Raw genomic sequence first — 18,811 nt, forward strand, 5'->3', positions numbered from 1 at the left:
AGCTGCTACTCCTCCACATCAAAAGGAGCCAGTTGAGGTGGTTCGGGCATCTGACTAGGATGCGTCCTGGGTGCCTCTTGGGTGAGGTATTCCGGGCATGTCCTGCCGGGACGAGGCCCTGGGGAAGACCCAGGACATGCTGGAGAGATTATATATTTCAGTTGGCCTGGAAACGCCTCAGTGTCCCCCTGGATGAGCTGGAGAAGGCAGCTGGGGAGAGAGAGGTCTGAGTTTTTCTGCTTGGGCTTCTGCCCCTGTGACCCAGCGGAAGAAGATGGATGGATGGATGGATGGATGGACGGATGGATGCAATACTTTTGTTACACGACTTGAATTAAAGTGGAAAGTCCGCACTTTGATCACATCTTGACTGTTGCATTTAAAATCTACTGTGGTGGTGTACAGAGACAAAATTACAAAACTTGTATCATGATCCAAAAACCTTTGGACCTAAATGTATATTCAAACTCTGGGTGAAAGATGTCAAAACTTTATCTTTTTTCTGTTTCCATGTTAAATAACTTGATTTCCATTATTTTTTAAAAAGGGTTTGCTGTGTGGATCACTGTAAGATGAGTGCAACTTACTGTGTCTAGCTCCTTTACCAGGTTACACTCTCCCTCTCTTACTTTGTCAGCAATTTGGGCAAACTGCACTGGATATGTTGTGTTCAGCTTCTCAATCGACTCAAGGATATTGTCCATGCTAATGGTATCTTCTGCTAGATCAAAGGTGTTTAGCAGCAGAATGCGCATTCTGGAAAAGGAAGAAAAAGGCACACAAATTAATCCTGACCTTTAACAACAATTGCAATAATTGCCTGCTGAATTTGGTTCAGTGTCACATCACTTTCCAACCTAACAAAAGTAAACACTGCCAAATAAGTCTGAACTCAAAGTCCTCTTCCTTTTTCTGGACAGTTTTTCCTCGTTTGTTTCAACTGCAAAACTGCCACTTTGTTCTTCCTTTTTCTGTATTACTTTTTTGTAATATTATTGCATCTCTGTCACTTTATTGTTTGCTATTCCATGACCCCGATAAGCCACAACATTGAAACCACTGGCAGGTTTAGTGAATGACAGTTATCATGTCAATGGAATACAATGCTAGGAAACCTTGGGTCTTAACATTCATGTGAATGCTACTTTGACCTCCACCACTTACCCAATCACCCCACAAAATGTGCACTAGTGTTGTCAAGTTTAGATGAGCTGGAACTTTGTATTGTACTTTGTGATGTGTCTGTAACAAAGAAAAAAGGTAATTGAACTGAAACCATATGTTTTCCTGACCCTGATCAGGTATTTTTTGTTCTACAGGCCTAGTGCTAATCCCTAAATCTAAACTTGTTAACTGTTAACTTAACCCCCATCTCTCATCCACCCGCACACTGTGCACTGGTTCCCCACAGGGCTGTGTGCTGAGCCCCCTCCTGACTGCAGTCCGGCCCACAATAACAACCTCATCATCAAATTTGCTGACGACACCACAGTGGTCAGACTCATCTCAAGGGGAGATGAGGCAGCCTACAGAGAGGAGGTCCTGAAGCTGACAGCCTGGTGTTCAGAGAACAACCTGCACTGAACACCATGAAATCCAAAGAGATCATCATCGACTTCAGGAAACACAGGACTGACACAGCTCCCCTCTACATCAACGGTGAGCGTGTGGAGAGGGTCCACACCTTCAGGTTTCTTGGTGTCCTCATCTCTGCTGATCTCTCTTGGTCAGATAACATCACAGCTGTTATCAAGAAGGCTCAGCAGCGACTTCACTTCCTGAGGGTCCTCAGGAAGAACAACTTCAGAATCAGAATCAGAATCAGAAGGTTTTTATTGCCATATGGGTGAACAGGTTCACAGCATTAGGAAATTGCTGCGGTACTTCGTGCTTACAGAAAAAAAACAAATAAGTATAAAAACTATAAGACAATATACAAGTATACAAATTGCAAATATACAGAGATATTAGAGCTATAACTATAACACAATATTACAAAATTACAAAATATACAGTGCAGAGACTAATATTCCACTAATATGTACATCAGTGCAGTCAGACAGGTGCATAGACATAGGGTCATCAGCGTTTGTGGAGGGTGGTGGTAACAGTCTTAGGGTAATTGTTCATGAGTCCAACAGCAGAGGGGAAGAAACTGTTCTTATGGCGGGAGGTTCTGGTCCGTATGGACCGTAGCCTCCTGCCTGAGGGGAGAGGGTCAAAAAGTCTGTGCCCAGGGTGAGAGTGGTCGGCTGTGATCCGACCTGCACGCCCCAGTGTCCTGGAGGTGTACAGGTCCTGGAGAGATGGGAGGTTACAGCCAATCACCTTCTCAGCAGAGTGCACAACGCGCTGTAGTCTCTGTTTGTCCCTAGTGGTGGCTCCAGCGTACCACACAGTGATGGAGGAGGTAAGGATGGACTCAATGATGGCAGTATAGAACTGCACCATGGTCCTTGCTGGCAAGTTGAATTTCTTCAACTGCCGCAGGAAGTACATCCTCTGCTGGGCCTTTTTGATGACAGAGGTGATGGTGGGCTCCCACTTGAGGTCCTGGGTGATGGTAGTTCCCAGGAAGCGAGAAGAGTCCACTGTGGTGATGGGGGTGTCAGTCAGGATGATGGAGGGTAGAGGGGCTGTGTGCTTCCTAAAGTCGACTATAATCTCCACTGTCTTCTGGGCGTTCAGTACCAGGTTATTGTGGCTGCACCAGGACACCAGACGTTTGACGTCCATCCTGTAGGCTGACTCGTCCCCGTCTCAGATGAGTCCGATGAAACTTGGACTCAAACCTGCTGCTGACCTTCTACCACTCATCCATTGAGAGCCTGCTGACGTACTGTATCACAGTATGGTACGGCAGCTGCACTGAGGCAGACAGGGTCAGGCTTCAGAGGGTAGTCAAGACAGCACAGAGAATCATTGGCTGCCCTCTCCCCTCCCTGATGGACATCTATACCTCCCGCTGCATCAGCAGAGCAGGAACATCATCAAGGACAGCTCACACCCTGGCTTTGACCTGTTTGACCTCCTGCCCTCTGGCAGGAGCTACAGGAGCATCAAAGCCAGAACAGACAGACTCCAGAACAGTTTCTTCACCAGAGCAATCACCACCCTGAACTCACACACTCACCCACCGTAACTGTGCAACACCCACATCTCTGTGCAATATTATATTATTCATACTGAACAGTATCTAACATTCCTCTATTGTGTAATATCCAGTATTCATTCACTACTGCAATACTCACCATCTTCATTATTAAGCATTATATATATCTCTTGTTTTATTTTTTACAATGTATATATTTTATAAATTCTGTTTTATTTTCTGTATATTTCTTAGAAGTTTAATTTTATAATTTTAGAAAGCGTGACTTTCTACTACATGGCCCTGAACAAGAGTGGCCCTCCAATCTCATTGTACATTCTGTATAATGACTAGGCATTCTATTCTATTCTATTCTATTCTATTCTATTCTATTCTAGTCTAGTCTAGTCTATTCTAATCAAACAATGAGTAAAAATAAACCACAGCTTAACAAATGGTCCCAGACACCTGGTCCAGATCATCCTCAAACGCCTTGTTGAACAATGGATGTGTTGCGCCATCCTACTAAGTCCCAACGCAGACTTTTAAAAATATTTTAATGTAGAACCACTCATACATATAATTTCAGAGGCGCTTTCGTGAACATTTTCTGGTGCTAGTAATGTTTATTTGGAGGACTTGTTAGACTTTAAAAAACATCTGAAAGCTTGTGATGTCACAGCTATACAGCCACTGACCTCAGCTATGCCGCTAGCATTGGCCTACCAGGACCCACTCTCCAACTCTGAGCAGCTCCGTCACAGTCTGCTACTGTTAACTTCTTGCTAGAGACCCTACAGCTAACTAACACTAAAATGTCTCAGCGACAAATAAAACTCACCAAATGTTCTGTTGTTGGCTGCGAGCGCAAACACAGACGTCTTCATGCACTCCCTGAAAAGCCTTCAGCTGATCCAAAATGCTGCAGCTAGAGTACTGACAGGGACTAGAAAGAGAGAGCAGATTTCTCCCATATTGGCTTCTCTTCATTGGCTCCCTGTTAAATCTAGAAGAGAATTTAAAATACTTCTCCTCACCTACAAGGTCTTGAATAATCAGGCACCATCTTATCTCAAAGACCTCATAGTACCATATCACCCCAACAGAGCACTTCACTCTCAGACTGCTGGCTTACTTGTGGTTCCTCGGATACTTAAGAGTAGAATGGGAGGCAGAGCCTTCAGCTTTCAGGCCCCTCTTCTGTGGAACCAGCTTCCAGCTTGGATTCAGGAGACAGACACCCTCTCTATTTTTAGGATTAGGCTTAAAACTTTCCTTTATGATCAAGCTTATAGTTAGGGCTGGATCAGGTGACCCTGAACCCTCCCTTAGTTATGCTGCTATAGGCCTAGTCTGCTGGGGGGTTCCCACAATAGACTGTTTCTTTTCATTCACCTTATTTACTTTGTTTATACTCCACTCTGCATTTAATCATTAATTGATATTAATCTCTGGCTCTCTTCCACAGCATGTCTTTCTCTCCCCTCAGCCCCTCACAGCAGATGACCCCCCCTCCCTGAGCCTGGTTCTGCTGGAGGTTTCTTCCTGTTAAAGGGAGTTTTTCCTTTCCACTGTCGCCAAGTGCTTGCTCATAGGGGGTCGTTTAGACTGTTGGGTTTTTTCTGTATTATTGTAGGGTCTTTACCCACAATACAAAGCACCTTGAGGCGACTGTTTGTTGTGATTTGGTGCTATATAAATAAAACTGAATTGAATTAAACTGAATTGTATAGTGTTAGTTAATGTTACCATTAGCATTGATTATATGATACGTAAGATGGCGCCGGTGTGTGTGGCTGCTCGTCTGTCATTCTCATGTTTGTTTGTGTTTATATTGTTTTTAACCTATGTCATTTATGGAACTGAGTCTCTGCTGGTGTATGATCGCCGAACACTACTGGACCTCCAACCTTCGGTCCAGGACATGGTGATATTTGGTGTTGGTGGACAGCAATCCTTGCCCCCGTTTCTGTCGGAGATTCCGAGTCATCTGTGGCGGGTTCCTGCGCTGCCTTCCCGGCGGAGACGTCATCGTCGTCGCGGAAGAAGAAGCGGCCGGCTGGTGAAGCTGAAATTTTACCTGACGCACTCTTCTGCTTCTACCCGATCGGTGCATGGATCGTTTCTAGGATCTCGTGTGCCTCGGCGTTTCCTGGATCCCGTTGATGCCTGTTTGGTGCCCATTGTCGGCTTTGAAGCCCTTCGGCCCCGCCGCCCATACCCTCTCCGGCTCAACATGCGCCGACAATGTCTCCGAAACCTGAGACCGCTGTGCCGGGTTTCCCGACTTGTTGGAGCCCATGCTCCAGTTCCTGTCAGGATTGGCCTGGTAAATGCCAGGTCGCTGGCGAATAAAACTTTTATTCTTCGGGACTTTTTTAGTTCCCGTAACCTGGATCTTCTGTTTGTGACTGAGACGTGGCTGAGTGTTGGCGAGTCCAGTGCTCTGTCTGAGCTTTTACCAGAGGATTGTTGTTATTTTAACTCACCGCGGGCTACAGGGAGAGGCGGAGGCACAGCGACTGTTCACAAACAGGACTACAAATGTAAGCAGTGCTTTCTACAGTCGTCATTCTCCAGCTTTGAGTTTACCTCGTTTGAGATGAGGCACATTAACCCGGTTTTCTGCGCTGTGGTTTACCGGCCCCCCAAATACAACAAAAACTTCATAAATGACTTCTCTGATTTTCTAGCAGGGATTATACCTAATTATGAATATGTTCTTATTGTTGGAGATTTTAATATACATGTGTGTTGTCCTGATAAGGATAAGGACTTTTTAAGCCTTCTTGACTCTTTTAACCTGGTACAGGCCGTACCCGGCCCTACACATGAGCACGGACACACACTGGACCTGGTTCTTTCCTGCGGTCTGCCTGTGACTAACCTGGAAATCTGTGACTCTGTATTCTCGGATCATCTGCCTGTGTTATTCACTGCTAGTTTGACGCGTACTGCAGTTAAAACTCGTGCTCCTGTTCGGCGCTGTCGGGTTATTAACCCGTCCACTGCCGCTCAGTTTTCTACTGCTTTTTTTCACCTCTGTGGTTCGTTTGACTTTCTCTCCTCTGATACAGAAGAGCTTATTTCTTGGTTCTACTCTTCCTGTCAAACCATCCTGGACTCGGTGGCTCCATTAAAAACCAGGCAGCCAAAGACTAAACCTGAGCCGTGGTTTAATGACAGAACTCGTGCTGTGAGGAGGGAATGTCGCCGAGCTGAACGAAGGTGGAAAAAAGATAAACTGCAGGTGACTCTTCAAATTTTAAAAGACTGCTGGCGTCACTACCAGAGCACGGTTAAAGAGGCAAAAAGGGAATACTTTGCAAAAATTATTTCCTCCAACAGCCATAACCCACGTCTTTTGTTTAACACTATTAACTCTGTGCTTAATGCTCCCCAGAATGCCTGTTTGGAAGCTTCTCCTGATACGTGCAATAATTTTCTGCGTTTTTTTATTGAAAAGGTTGCTAGTACCAGGGCTCTCATCACAGCTCCTGGTTCTGACCCCTCTGTTTCAGTCCCTTGCTCTGCTGTTTTCACTCAGTTTGAGTCTGTGACTCTCTCACTTTTAGAGGATGTGGTCGGCCATATTAAGCCATCAGGTTCCCCCCGTGATCCTGTCCCTCCACGATTTTTTAAAGAAATTTTATCTAGTATAGGGCAGCCTGTTCTTACCATTATAAATAGCAGTCTGTCCTCAGGTGTGGTCCCTGCTATTTTTAAACATGCAGTAGTCCAGCCACTGCTTAAGAAACCTGGTCTTGATCCTGCTGTGCTGGCTAATTATCGGCCTATTTCCAAGCTGCCTTTTCTTTCTAAGGTTTTAGAAAAAATTGTGTACTGTCAGCTGAAACAGTTTTTAGATGAGAATAGCACCCTGGAGGTTTTTCAGTCAGGTTTTAAAACCCTTCATAGCACAGAATCTGCTTTATTAAGGGTTTTTAACGACATCCTTCTTGCATGTGATTCTGGGAACCATGTTGTTCTGGTTTTACTTGACCTAACTGCTGCCTTTGATACAGTAGATCACAACATTTTAATATCTCGTTTACACCACTTAGTAGGCATTGGTGGCACTGTTCTTAAATGGTTCAGTTCTTACCTGGCAGAGAGAACTTTTTCTGTGAGCATTCTTGATGCTGAATCATCTGCTGCTTCTCTGCCATGTGGTGTACCGCAGGGCTCAATTCTGGGCCCACTGCTTTTCTCACTGTATTTACTGCCTCTGGGTTCTATCCTCAGAAAACATGGAATCTCATTTCATTGTTATGCTGACGATTGTCAAATTTATTTGCCCTTGAAGAAGAAGGATATCCATTCCATAAAACATCTCCTGGCATGTCTAGGTGATATTAAAGCTTGGTTGGCCTTGAACTTTTTAAATTTTAATGAAAAGAAAACAGAGGTAATGGTGTTTGGACCCAGTGGCTCCTGTGAGTCCTCCTCTGTTGACCTGGGACCCTTGGAGGTATATTTTAAACCCATTATTACTGATCTTGGTTTTAAGGTGGACAGTGATTTTAAATTGGACAGCCAAATCAGAGCTGTGGTTAAGTCCAGTTTTTATCATTTGAAGCAATTGGTATCAGTAAAAGCATTTCTATCTAGGCAGCATTTTGAAACAGTGATCCATGCTTTTATTTTATCTCGACTGGATTACTGTAATTCACTTTATTTTGGAGTCAGTCAGTCGCTACTCTCACGTCTGCAGCTGGTTCAAAATGCTGCTGCACGACTTTTGATGGGAACTCAAAAGAGAGAGCACATGACCTCTGTCCTGGCCTCACTTCACTGGTTGCCTGTACATTTTAGGATTCATTTTAAGATTCTTATGTTTGTTTTTAAATCTTTGCACAATCTTGCCCCGCCTTACCTCTCTGAGCTTCTTCACCCCTACATACCTTGCCGGTCTCTCAGGTCAGCAGACCAGCTGCTCTTGGAGGTACCAAGATCAAGAAGGAAGCTCAGAGGGGACAGGGCTTTCTCTGTTGTTGGTCCTAAGTTATGGAATGACTTGCCTTTGCAGGTTAGAGCGGCCCCTTCACTGTCCACTTTTAAAGTTCGTCTTAAAACCCATCTTTTTTCCTTGGCTTTTAACTCCAGCGGGATCTAGTTTTAAACTGTTTTTTTTTTTTTTTTTTTTAACCTGAAAGAGTTATTAAATGGTTATTTATTTGTGTTTTAATGTACAGCACTTTGTGTCAGCTGTGGTTGTTTTAAAGTGCTTTATAAATAAAGATGGTATGGTATGGTATATGCCCACAGGCCAGAGCTGCATTTAAAAGGTAGTGTGTGGTTCACGCATTGAATTTAAATCTCTCTATGCTCACTTATACTGTTTTTTTTAATAGAACTACATAAAGCTGATGCAGGTTTCTTATATCTTTTGACTTATTTAATACCATTCTGAATGTCATGTAACACCAACTTTACAATAACTAAAAAAAAAAAAACAAGAAAAAACCAAAACCATCCATTATTTGGAGTTAGGGGCACCCACTGTTTTGATTTTCATAACCTTAAAACAACGTAATCCTTGATGTAATCTGCAACAAGCTGATGTAAGAGCCCAAAAAGCTGGTGTAGACCGCCTCGTCTGACCTCCGTGCACATACGCGGGCAGTTTCATGGTCTGAAAACTTGTGCTATATTCCAGCAGTGTATTCCACCATTATTGAATTGTCCTGATATTTAACCTTTTCCTGCTCAAAATATGAGTGTTGCTGACTGTACTATGCTGATGTGGACAATATTGATATTGTAGTAGATTGATGAATGTTTTAAAAATAACAGCTGTCATCAGTTACTTTGAGATTCTAAATTATGTCAGAAAAAAATTAAATCCCCATTTCTTATTTTTTTTCCAAGATTGATAAAAGATTCATTTAAGACATTGTGATGCCAATCAAGGCCAATAATATCCTCACATTGACTCAAATGTTGCCTGCTGCAGCCTGTATTGTTAACTGAAAGTCATTTACTGTACAAGTCATTTTTCCATGCCACTGCTCTGTACTGTTAAAATCCCTATTTTATAACTAACATCATCTGCCCTCTGCTTTGATTTAGGTTATTTTTTTTACATGTAAAATGACATCTTGCACCTTGTGCTTCACTTTTCTCCCACTCAGTTGGATTTAAAGCCACAGACACTGAAAGAGCCTCTTTAAAAAAGAGCTTTAAACTGGGCAATGGCTGTTATTAAGACCTGAGATGTGACAGTGCATACATTGTTGCACATATTAATGTAAATACATTTATTTTTAAAAAGGCACAGTGGTATAAAGGTATGGTAGAAAGTATGTGTGATATTCTGCACTGGAAATTGAAAAAAAATTTGGGAAGGGTAAAAATTGTTGAAGGGTATATTCCCGACTGAGGGACACACCTGTTTACAGGCTATCATGCATGTGTAAGGGCACCCAGTATTAGCATAAGACAGACATACCTGTTCAGGCAGTTTTCATAGTTGACTGTAGCCTTGAACCCATAGATGGCAAAGGTGACAATGCTGGCAAAGATGGAGGTTCCACTGTTGATAAGGGCGATAACGATGGCCTGCTGTTGAAAGTTGTTGTTGTACTGGTTGTAGCTAGCAAATGCTATTAGTGAGCCAAAACCCAAACCGAGAGAGAAGAATATCTGAGTGGCTGCATTGATCCATGTTGTAGGATTGGCAAGTGCAGCCATCTAAAAGCAGACAAACATACATGCACATAAAAATGAGTCACTGTTCAGATACACCACACAACCATAAAACCTGAAGAACCATGGCTATGTGTCAACTGGCACACTTCACAGAAGATTTTACCTTGGGTGTAACCATGTATTTGATACCATTAATGGCACCATGAAGAGTGATACCCCGAATCAAGTAGATAAAGAGGACCAGATAAGGAAATGTGGCTGTGAAGTACACCACCTGTATAAGCCAAACAGCACAATTATAGAAATGTGAAAATGGAATATGAATTAATTTTATAACTTCATAACTTTGTGCTACACGATTTTAATGAACATTTCCAGTTAGGCATTTGGTCTGCTGGTTTAAAAATGTGTAAATTACATTCATTGAACCCTTTAGCTACACATTGCTAGTAATTGGTTATACACCCGTTTGCTTTCAGAACTGCCTTAATTCTTCGAGGCATAAATTCAACAAAGTGCTGGAAAGGTTCCTCAGAGACTTTGGTACATACTGACATGATAACTTATGATTCCACCATTTCTGGTTCAACCACACCTTAATGAGCCTGCACTGGATTGGCATTTAGTGATTGTGGAGGACATCTGAGCACAGTTAACTCACTGTTATGTTCAAGAAACCAGTTTGAGCTTTGTGAAATGATACGCTATCCTACTGGAAGCAGCCATGAGATAATGGGTACACTGTGGTCATAAAGGGATGGAAATGATCATCAACAGTATTGACATAGGCCATGGCATTTAAATGTTTATAATTCAACTGGAACTAAGGGCCGCAAAATGTGCCAAGAAAATATCCTGTACCATTATATCAACACCACCAGCCTGAACAAGGCAGGATTAATCCATACTTTCATGCTGTTTATGCCAAATTTTGACCCAACCATTCAAACAGTTAAATCAAGACAGAAATCATTACTGATCCAATCAGGCAAAATGTTTCCAACCTTCTCTCAACTAGTTTTGATGAGTAAAAATTTGTAGACTCAGTTTCTTGCACTGTTCAATCCATTATCCAGAAATGGAAAGAGTACGGCACAACTGTAAACCTACCAAGACAAGGCCGTCCACCTAAACTTACAGGCCCAACAAGGAGAGCACTGATCAGAGATGCAGCCAAGAGGCCCACAGTGACTCTGGACCAAATGCAGAGATCCACAGCTCAGGTGGGGGAATCTGTCCACAGGACAACCATTAGTCGTGCACTGCACAAATGTGGTCTTTATGGAAGAGTGGCAAGAAGAAAGCCATTGTTAAAAGAAAACCATAAAAAGTCCCGTCTGCAGTTTGTCAGAAGCCATGTTGGAGACACAGCAAACATGTGGAACAAGGTGCTTTGGTCAGAGGAGACCAAAATGGAACATTTTGGCCAAAATGCAAAACGCTGTGTGTGGCGTAGAATTAACACTGTACATCACTCTGAACACACCATCCCCACTGTCAAATATGGTGGTGGCAGCATCATGCTCTGGGGCTGCTTCTCTTCAGCAGGGACAGGGAAGGTGGTCAGAGTTGATGGGAAGATGGATGGAGCCAAATACAGGACAATCTTGGAGGAAAACCTGTTGGAGTCTGCAAAAGACTTGAGACTGGGGCGGAGGTTCACCTTCCAGCAGGACAACGACCCTAAACATAAAGCAGGGCTACAATGGAACGGTTTCTAACCAAACATATTCATGTGTTAGAACGGCCCAGTCAAAGTCCAGACCTAAACCCAATCTGCTGTTCACAAACGCTCTCCATCTAATCTGACTGAGCTTGAGCTGTTTTGCAAAGAAGAATGGGCCAACATTTCAGTCACTAGATGTTCAAAGCTGGTGGAGACATACCCTAAAAGACCTGCAGCTGTAACTGCAGCAAAAGGTGGTTCCACAAAGTATTGACTCAGGGGGGCTCAATACTTTTGCAGACCGCGCTGTAGGACCACTTTTTTGCGCTCTTGCAGTAATTTTGGTAGGTCCGACACTCCTGGGAAGGTTCACTGCTGTTCCAGGTTTTCTTCATTTGTGGATAATAGCTCTCATCGTGGGTCGCTGCAGTCCCACAGCCTGACCCTTTCCAGAAAGACATCAGTGACTTCATTTCTCATCTGTCCTTGACTTTCCTTAGATCATGGCATAATGTGTTGCTTTTTGTCAGACAGGTTCTTTTTAAGAAATTCAGATTCAGATTCAGCAGCTCTGGTAGCTGTGGGTGTGGCTAGTGAACTTTCCATAAAATGTGGTTAATCACAGTTAATTCATGATTTTTTTTCACACTGCGCCATTAGGATTGGATAGCTTTTTCCCCCTAATAAATTAAACCATAATTTAAAAGCTGCACTTTGTATTTACTCACGTTATTTTTGGCTGATATTAAAATTAATACTGATCTATTCAACACTGATGGAGAACATTTTCTGCAGAATAAGTACTTTTGATACTTTATGTACAGTTTACCAGCTATACAGTTTCATGTATAGTGAGATGCTGTCATAGTGTATCCAAGACCCAAGCCCAGCCTAACAAAGGGAGTGATGAGCAGTCAGGCTTGTAACAGTGCAGCCTCCATTTCTAACTGTGCAGGTTTCTATAGTAAAATTGCAGTGGTGATTGCTCTGAAGCCTCTTTGGTTTTCAATGTTGTTTTCTGTTGATACCTAAAAAACATTGTATGTATGTATGTATGTATGTATGTGTGTATGTATGTGTGTATGCCCTCATTAGGATCAGAATTTGTGTTAGCGTGTGGGGCTGCATCCAAAGATTTATATTGATAACTGGTAATTACAATGCATAACAAGTAGTGTAACAAATTACTTTCTCTGGGGAGTAATTAAGTAGCATATTGAATTACTTAAAAAAGTCATGAGTAATGTGTAATATATTACCTTCTTGTGTAACGACCTTCAAAATAGCGATTGCTGCTACACATGTGCACAAATGGATGTGTAATTTGTTGACTGGTAATGTAGCCAGTGATTGTTCTTTCACTGATTTCACTCATTATGACTCCTAACAAAGGCAGGTTCATCATAATAAATCTCACATAAAAATAAATTGTTTCCACTCAGTCACATTTGATCAGTGTGACTGAGTGGAAACATATAAATGATGCACTGACACTTGTTTGTAAGTGTGCATGATGGAGCATCTGTCACAGCAACAGGAAAATGTTACTGGACAAACCGCTGATCAATAGCCTTTGATCTGACTTGGCATCAACATGTATGAGGTGCTTTGCACTGACCATTAAGGAGCAAAATACAAGCCTAATTACTGTGAGTCTACTGTCAGATGGACTGTGATTTTTGAATACAACACTGCGGATGTTTTCACTTTTTGTATGGATCGCACAAACTGTTGTTTTTGAAAGAGCCTCTGAAGCCTTCTTACCTTTCCAGTTGACTTTACTCCTCGAACAATGAACAGGTAGGTTATTGCCCAGGCAAGCACAAGACATAGTGCCTGTCCTTTATGAATGCCTCCGTTCTCTTCAATAGAAGAAGAGATGTTCAGTGTTTCCCTGTAGAAGAAGTACTGGGTGGGTGTAGCTCTTTCACACTCCTCTGTAGGTCCCGTTTGGTTGGAATTTATGGGGCATACTGCCCAGGGCAGGACTGACTGGGATTGAGATAAGCACAAGAGTGGCACAGGTGTTTTACTGTAGCAGAATCTGCCTTTGAAAAAAACTGCAGCAGTTTGATAATTAGCAGCTTACTTGAAATGAATGAAAGATGTACCAGAAACTCCATGCATTGATGATGTTGTAATAGAGACAGAGATACATGGATGTCACAACACTAGCAAGACCTGAAGCAGAAAATAATATAAAAAAATAAAAATCAACAATCTCACATTTCACTCACCATTGTCCTTACTGCATATACACCTGTTATCTCTTTATCCATGTGGGTCAAAACTGTGGTTGAAAAAGAAAAGTAGAGTCTGCACACCACAGAATGCTCCTGAATGATTTTTAATACAATTACCACAATGTGATGTTGCCCTTCTTCAGACATGGAGGACATTACAGGAAACAAGCTATATAGTACCAGTCAAAGTGAGTGTGTCCAAACTTTTGACTGGTACTGTATATACACGCCCACATCTAATCATGATCATGTGATCATCAACCAAACAAAGAAAAACAAACATGTAAGCTTGTGCACATAATTATATATTGCTATGTGATTCAAATTTTTCCTGTAAAGTCCTCTGTGTCTGAATTATGGTTGGGCAACTGGTATAACTGATTTACTGGCAGAGTCTAGTTATACTAGCTGTCTTTGAAGCAATTTTGGTGATTTTTGCCAGTTTGCTAATTCAGTGGCCTGTCGTCACAGAGTTCAGCTCCAAAAAGAAACAAATGTCATAAAGTTATCAGCCAAATAAAAATTTTTTTTTAGATTTCACTCAGAAGAATTTCTTCAAAATATCTGGAAAACTGTGAAGTTTTGGGGTCAGGAATCACACGAATCCACTTAGAAACACTGGATCAACCTAATGACCCCACAGAGGTCTCCATCATCCACACTAGTACACCTCTGGCATTTCCTGCTTCTGTGATGAGGTTGATCCTGATTTGATTTTAAACTTGGAAGTCTGCATAAAGTTAAACTGTGTTAATTTGAAAGATCAAAATGTTATTTTTAGAGAGAAACCCCAACCTAACTAAGTATTGGAGCGTTCCATTGATGGTGCTGTAGCACTTGTCACACTTTTACGTTCTGTCTGCATCTCCTTTGTGGGCTTATTGCAGAAAGCACACACTCTTTGTCAGTCTCCTTAAATGCAACATTTAAACTGTTTTGTCACCAGCAAAGCAACTGCACTCCTTGGTACTCTATCTTAATACATGTAGTTGTCTAAAAATGTAGCTATAGCTATACAGTAAACGCACTGTGACCTCATTACAATCAATTAAGTCGGCACTTACCCAGTCCTCCCAAATAAGGGCTGATCGCAGTCCATGCCCCGATGCTACCTAAACGCATCTTCTGACCAATGGCAAGCTCCATGTAGAACAAGGGCAAACCCTCCAAAAACAACATAATGAGATATGGAATTAAGAACCCCCCTGAAAGTAAAAAGGGTGAAAATACACAGATTATATATAATCATCAAATCTGCTATATCAACATTAAAAACATCACCAAAATCATCATTAAGTGTTTATATGCTTAGTTAGTACAGAAGCTCTGAAGGGCAAGGGAGAGAAAATATTCAGTGATCAAGTGGTAAAAAGTGTCCTGGTCCTGGACCGTGTGCCCAGCCTTTTGTGTTTAGTTCTGTTTTCAATGAGTTTTGTTATATCCTAGTTTGCTTTGGTTTTGATTTTTCATCCTAGTTTCCTGTCTGTCTCCCCTACATCTGTCTTGTGTCTGTGTGTTTCCTGTTTTACTTTGATAGTCCTGTGTCCTCTCCGAGATAGTCCGAGATATTCCTCTCGTCAGAGCCCTCTTAGTCAGCCTCAGCAGCTTCCCCGCAGCCCCAGTCAGAGGTCACAGTTCCCCGGTCCAAGCTTGAGTCAGAGCCTGGGTCAAAGCCCCTGTCAGCTGCAGCAGCTTCCTTGCCCTTGTCCTTGTCCTCACCACCCCCATACACACCCAAGCAATCCCCAGAGCAGCCCCAGCTGTCCATGGGGACATGGACAGCTGGGGCTGAAGGTCCTGCCCGAGGGTCCCGCTCAGCCCGAGCATCAGGGCCTCCCGTCTCGTCTTGCCGCCACCGCTGGGAGCACAGTCGGCCCCCCAATCAGCCTCATAGCCTCCACTGGCACTAGAGTCAGTTTCATGCTGTCCCGCAGCCCTTAGGTTTGGCCCCGTGGATGGCCTCCCGACCTGTTTGGACTGTTTTTCCGGCCTGGTGCCATCACTTTTTGTTCTGGTCACTGTTTTTCTTTGGACTTATTCTGAGCCTTGTGCTGCCACTTTCTGTTTGGTTTTGGCCCCTGTCTGGACGTTCATGTTTTGTTTTTGTTCCCTGATTACCTAGTGTGTGTATTTAAGTGCTCAGTCTGTGACTGTTCCTTGACGCTTCGTCGTCTATGTTTCCTCTGCCAGTGATGTCAATAACGCGCTACTTAGTAACGCGTTACTCTAATCTGACTACTTTTCCTCGGTAACGAGTAATCTAACACGTTACTATTTGCAGTCCAGTAATCAGATTAAAGTTACTTATCCAAGTCACTGTGCGTTACTATTGTTGTCATTTTCCTCAGTACAAAGATGTATTTTTGCTTTCTTCTTGCGTCTCGGGGAGTGACATCTGGCAGATGCGACAGTTAAGTCCTGTTTTCATCATGAGGACAATATGTTATATGTTAATCATTTATTCATTTTAGTGAAAAGCAAATCAAATTTCTATACAACAAAAGAAAAAAAACAAATCTCATAAAATGAAAGGAAGCAGATAGAAGATAAAATCTTATAATCTCTGCCCCTATTTAACAAAAAATATATGCATACACACATATACAAATTTCACACCCTTATTAATAACCAAACAAAAAAAACCTTCAACCACTCAGATAATAGCATGTATAAATACATGTTATATAGTTTTATATCTCTTCAACAGATTAACTTTTAACATTCTACCAAATAATTTAATCGAATCAGCATTTTTGTTGTCACTAGCCAAATTGTTCCACAACCTTAACAGTGGTACATCTCTCTTTCAAACTTGTTCAGATTTTAGGTTTTACAAACATTTCAAATCCCTTTAGATTATAAATACTTTCTCTCTTAATAAAATTAGATTGAATATTCAAAGGTAATACATTTTTGTGTGCCCTATACATAATCATCAAAATCCTATAATCAACCAACTCATAAAACTTCAATAATCCCAATTGATCAAATAATATATTTGATGGGTGATTATAATGTTTGTTGGCAATAATTCTTATAGCTCTTTTTTGCAAAATAAAAATAGAATTTGTAAATGTTTTACACAATAACAACACAGCGACACAAACGTAAACAATGGAGGGAGGAGAGAGATGCGCGTTTTCTAGCTGAAATACAGACACTATTGTGGAGTCTGTGTCAGCTAAAGATGACAACATCAAGGTTAGTTGTGCGCTCTGTGCTGATGACAAAGTGCTATCTAGCTTCAAAAACACTACGTCAAATATGAGGAAACATCTGGAGTCACGGCGCAGTCAAACTTACAGAGCGAGTCGCAACAGGTGGAGCGAAGCAGAGCTGCGGCTAATGCAGGAGCCCCCCAGCACCCAAACAACCAAAGCTGGACTCCGGTACAAACCAGTAAGTGGGGGGGAGCTGAATAAGTTGTGTGTGTGTGTGATATATATATATATATATATATATATATATATATATATGTTTAGGACTACGTTTCCTCCTCACAGTCAGCCCCAGTTGTCGGAGGAGACGGCTGTGCGCCCTGCACTGCAGCCGGGGAGACCTGAACCTCAGTCCGAGGTGTCGGGGGTTCCCGCTCAGTCCAAGCGCCCTGAGCCAGAGGGTCCTGCGCCGGAGCTAGAGGGTCCCGCTCAGTCTGAGCCGTCGGGGGTTCCCGCTCAGTCCGAGCGCCCTGAGCCAGAGGGTCCCGCGCCGGAGCTAGAGGGTCCCGCTCAGTCCGAGCTGTCGGGGGTTCCCGCTCAGTCCGAGCGCCCTGAGCCAGAGGGTCCCGCGCCGGAGCTAGAGGGTCCCGCTCAGTCCGAGCCGTCGGGGGTTCCCGCTCAGTCCGAGCGCCCTGAGCCAGAGGGTCCCGCGCCGGAGCTAGAGGGTCCCGCTCAGTCCGAGCCGTCGGGGGTTCCCGCTCAGTCCGAGCGCCCTGAGCCAGAGGGTCCCGCTCAGTCCGAGCCGTCGGGGGTTCCCGCTCAGTCCGAGCGCCCTGAGACAGAGGGTCCCGCGCCGGAGCTAGAGGGTCCCGCTCAGTCCGAGCCGTCAGGGGTTCCCGCTCAGTCTGAGCGTTCAGAGCCAGAGGGTCCCGTGCCGGAGCCAGAGGATCCCGCTCAGTCTGAGCGCCCCGAGCCAGAGCCCGAGGGTCCTGCGCCACAGCCCGAGCAACCAACTCCGCCCGAGGTCATCCGTCGCCGCTGGGAGCGCGGTTGGCCTCCAGTGTCTTCTCCTCGTCGCTGCCGCTGGGAGCGCAGTCGGCCTCCAGTGTCTTCTCCTCGTCGCTGCCGCTGGGAGCGCAGTCGGCCTCCAGTGTCTTCTCCTCATCGCTGCTGCTGGGAGCGCAGTCGGCCTCCAGTGTCTTCTCCTCGTCGTCGCCGCCGCCGCTGGGAGCGCGGTCGGCCTCCAGTGTCTTCTCCTCGTCGCTGCCGCTGGGAGCGCAGTCGGCCTCCAGTGTCTTCTCCTCGTCGTCGCCGCCGCCGCTGGGAGCGCAGTCGGCCTCCAGTGTCTTCTCCTCGTCGTCGCCGCCGCCGCTGGGAGCGCGGTCGGCCTCCAGTGTCTTCTCCTCGTCGTCGCCGCCGCCGCTGGGAGCGCGGTCGGCCTCCAGTGTCTTGCCCTCGTGTTCTGATCTTGCCCCTGTGCTTCCTTGTGTTTTGGGTTTGTTCCCAGACTTTGTTGCCCCCTGCTCGGTTTTGTTTTTGTTTTTTCCCCAGTGTTTTGGTTTTGTTCCTGGGCCTTCTTCCTTGCTGCTCCCTGCCTGGGTTTTGTTTTTGTTTTGGGCCCTCCTTCCTGGTCCCCCGCCTCCCGCCCTGGTCTGGTTTTTGTTTCTTGTCTTGGCCGTCGGGAGCCGGCCTTTGAGGGGGGGGGGGGGGGGCTGTCATGTCCTGGGCCGGTGGCCCAGTGTTTTATGTTTTCTTGATATGGTTTCCGTTTTCTCAGGTTGTTTTGTTATCTGTTATAGTTGCCTTCAGTTATTTCTAGTTCCTTGTGTCTCTCTGTATTCTGTGTCAGGTTAGCGTCTCTGTTCCCTTGTCATACTTCCTGTTTTATTTTGATATCCATCTAGCCCCTGTCTGTTGTATTCAGTTTTGCTTCCCTCTGGTGTCGTCTTAGTTATCAGTGTCACCTGTGTTCCCACCTGTTTCCTCTTCCCTCATCAGCCCT

General features: G+C 44.0%; 1 protein-coding gene across 1 annotated transcript in view; it reads right to left on the reverse strand.

Annotated features, from left to right (window-relative positions):
- slc6a20 (solute carrier family 6 member 20) overlaps positions 1-18,811 on the reverse strand; it is a 42,641-nt gene that overhangs the window by 14,178 nt on the left and 9,652 nt on the right. Inside the window, exons 2-7 of the mRNA XM_030724668.1 lie at positions 14,716-14,856; positions 13,498-13,589; positions 13,173-13,400; positions 9,906-10,016; positions 9,543-9,784; positions 588-756 (exon numbers count right to left, since the gene is read on the reverse strand). Of these exons, the coding sequence (XP_030580528.1) occupies positions 588-756; positions 9,543-9,784; positions 9,906-10,016; positions 13,173-13,400; positions 13,498-13,589; positions 14,716-14,856 (983 nt within the window). The remainder of the gene's footprint in view (positions 1-587; positions 757-9,542; positions 9,785-9,905; positions 10,017-13,172; positions 13,401-13,497; positions 13,590-14,715; positions 14,857-18,811) is intronic.

Source organism: Archocentrus centrarchus, unplaced genomic scaffold, assembly GCF_007364275.1.
Source record: "Archocentrus centrarchus isolate MPI-CPG fArcCen1 unplaced genomic scaffold, fArcCen1 scaffold_40_ctg1, whole genome shotgun sequence".
In the NCBI taxonomy this organism is placed as follows: domain Eukaryota; kingdom Metazoa; phylum Chordata; class Actinopteri; order Cichliformes; family Cichlidae; genus Archocentrus; species Archocentrus centrarchus.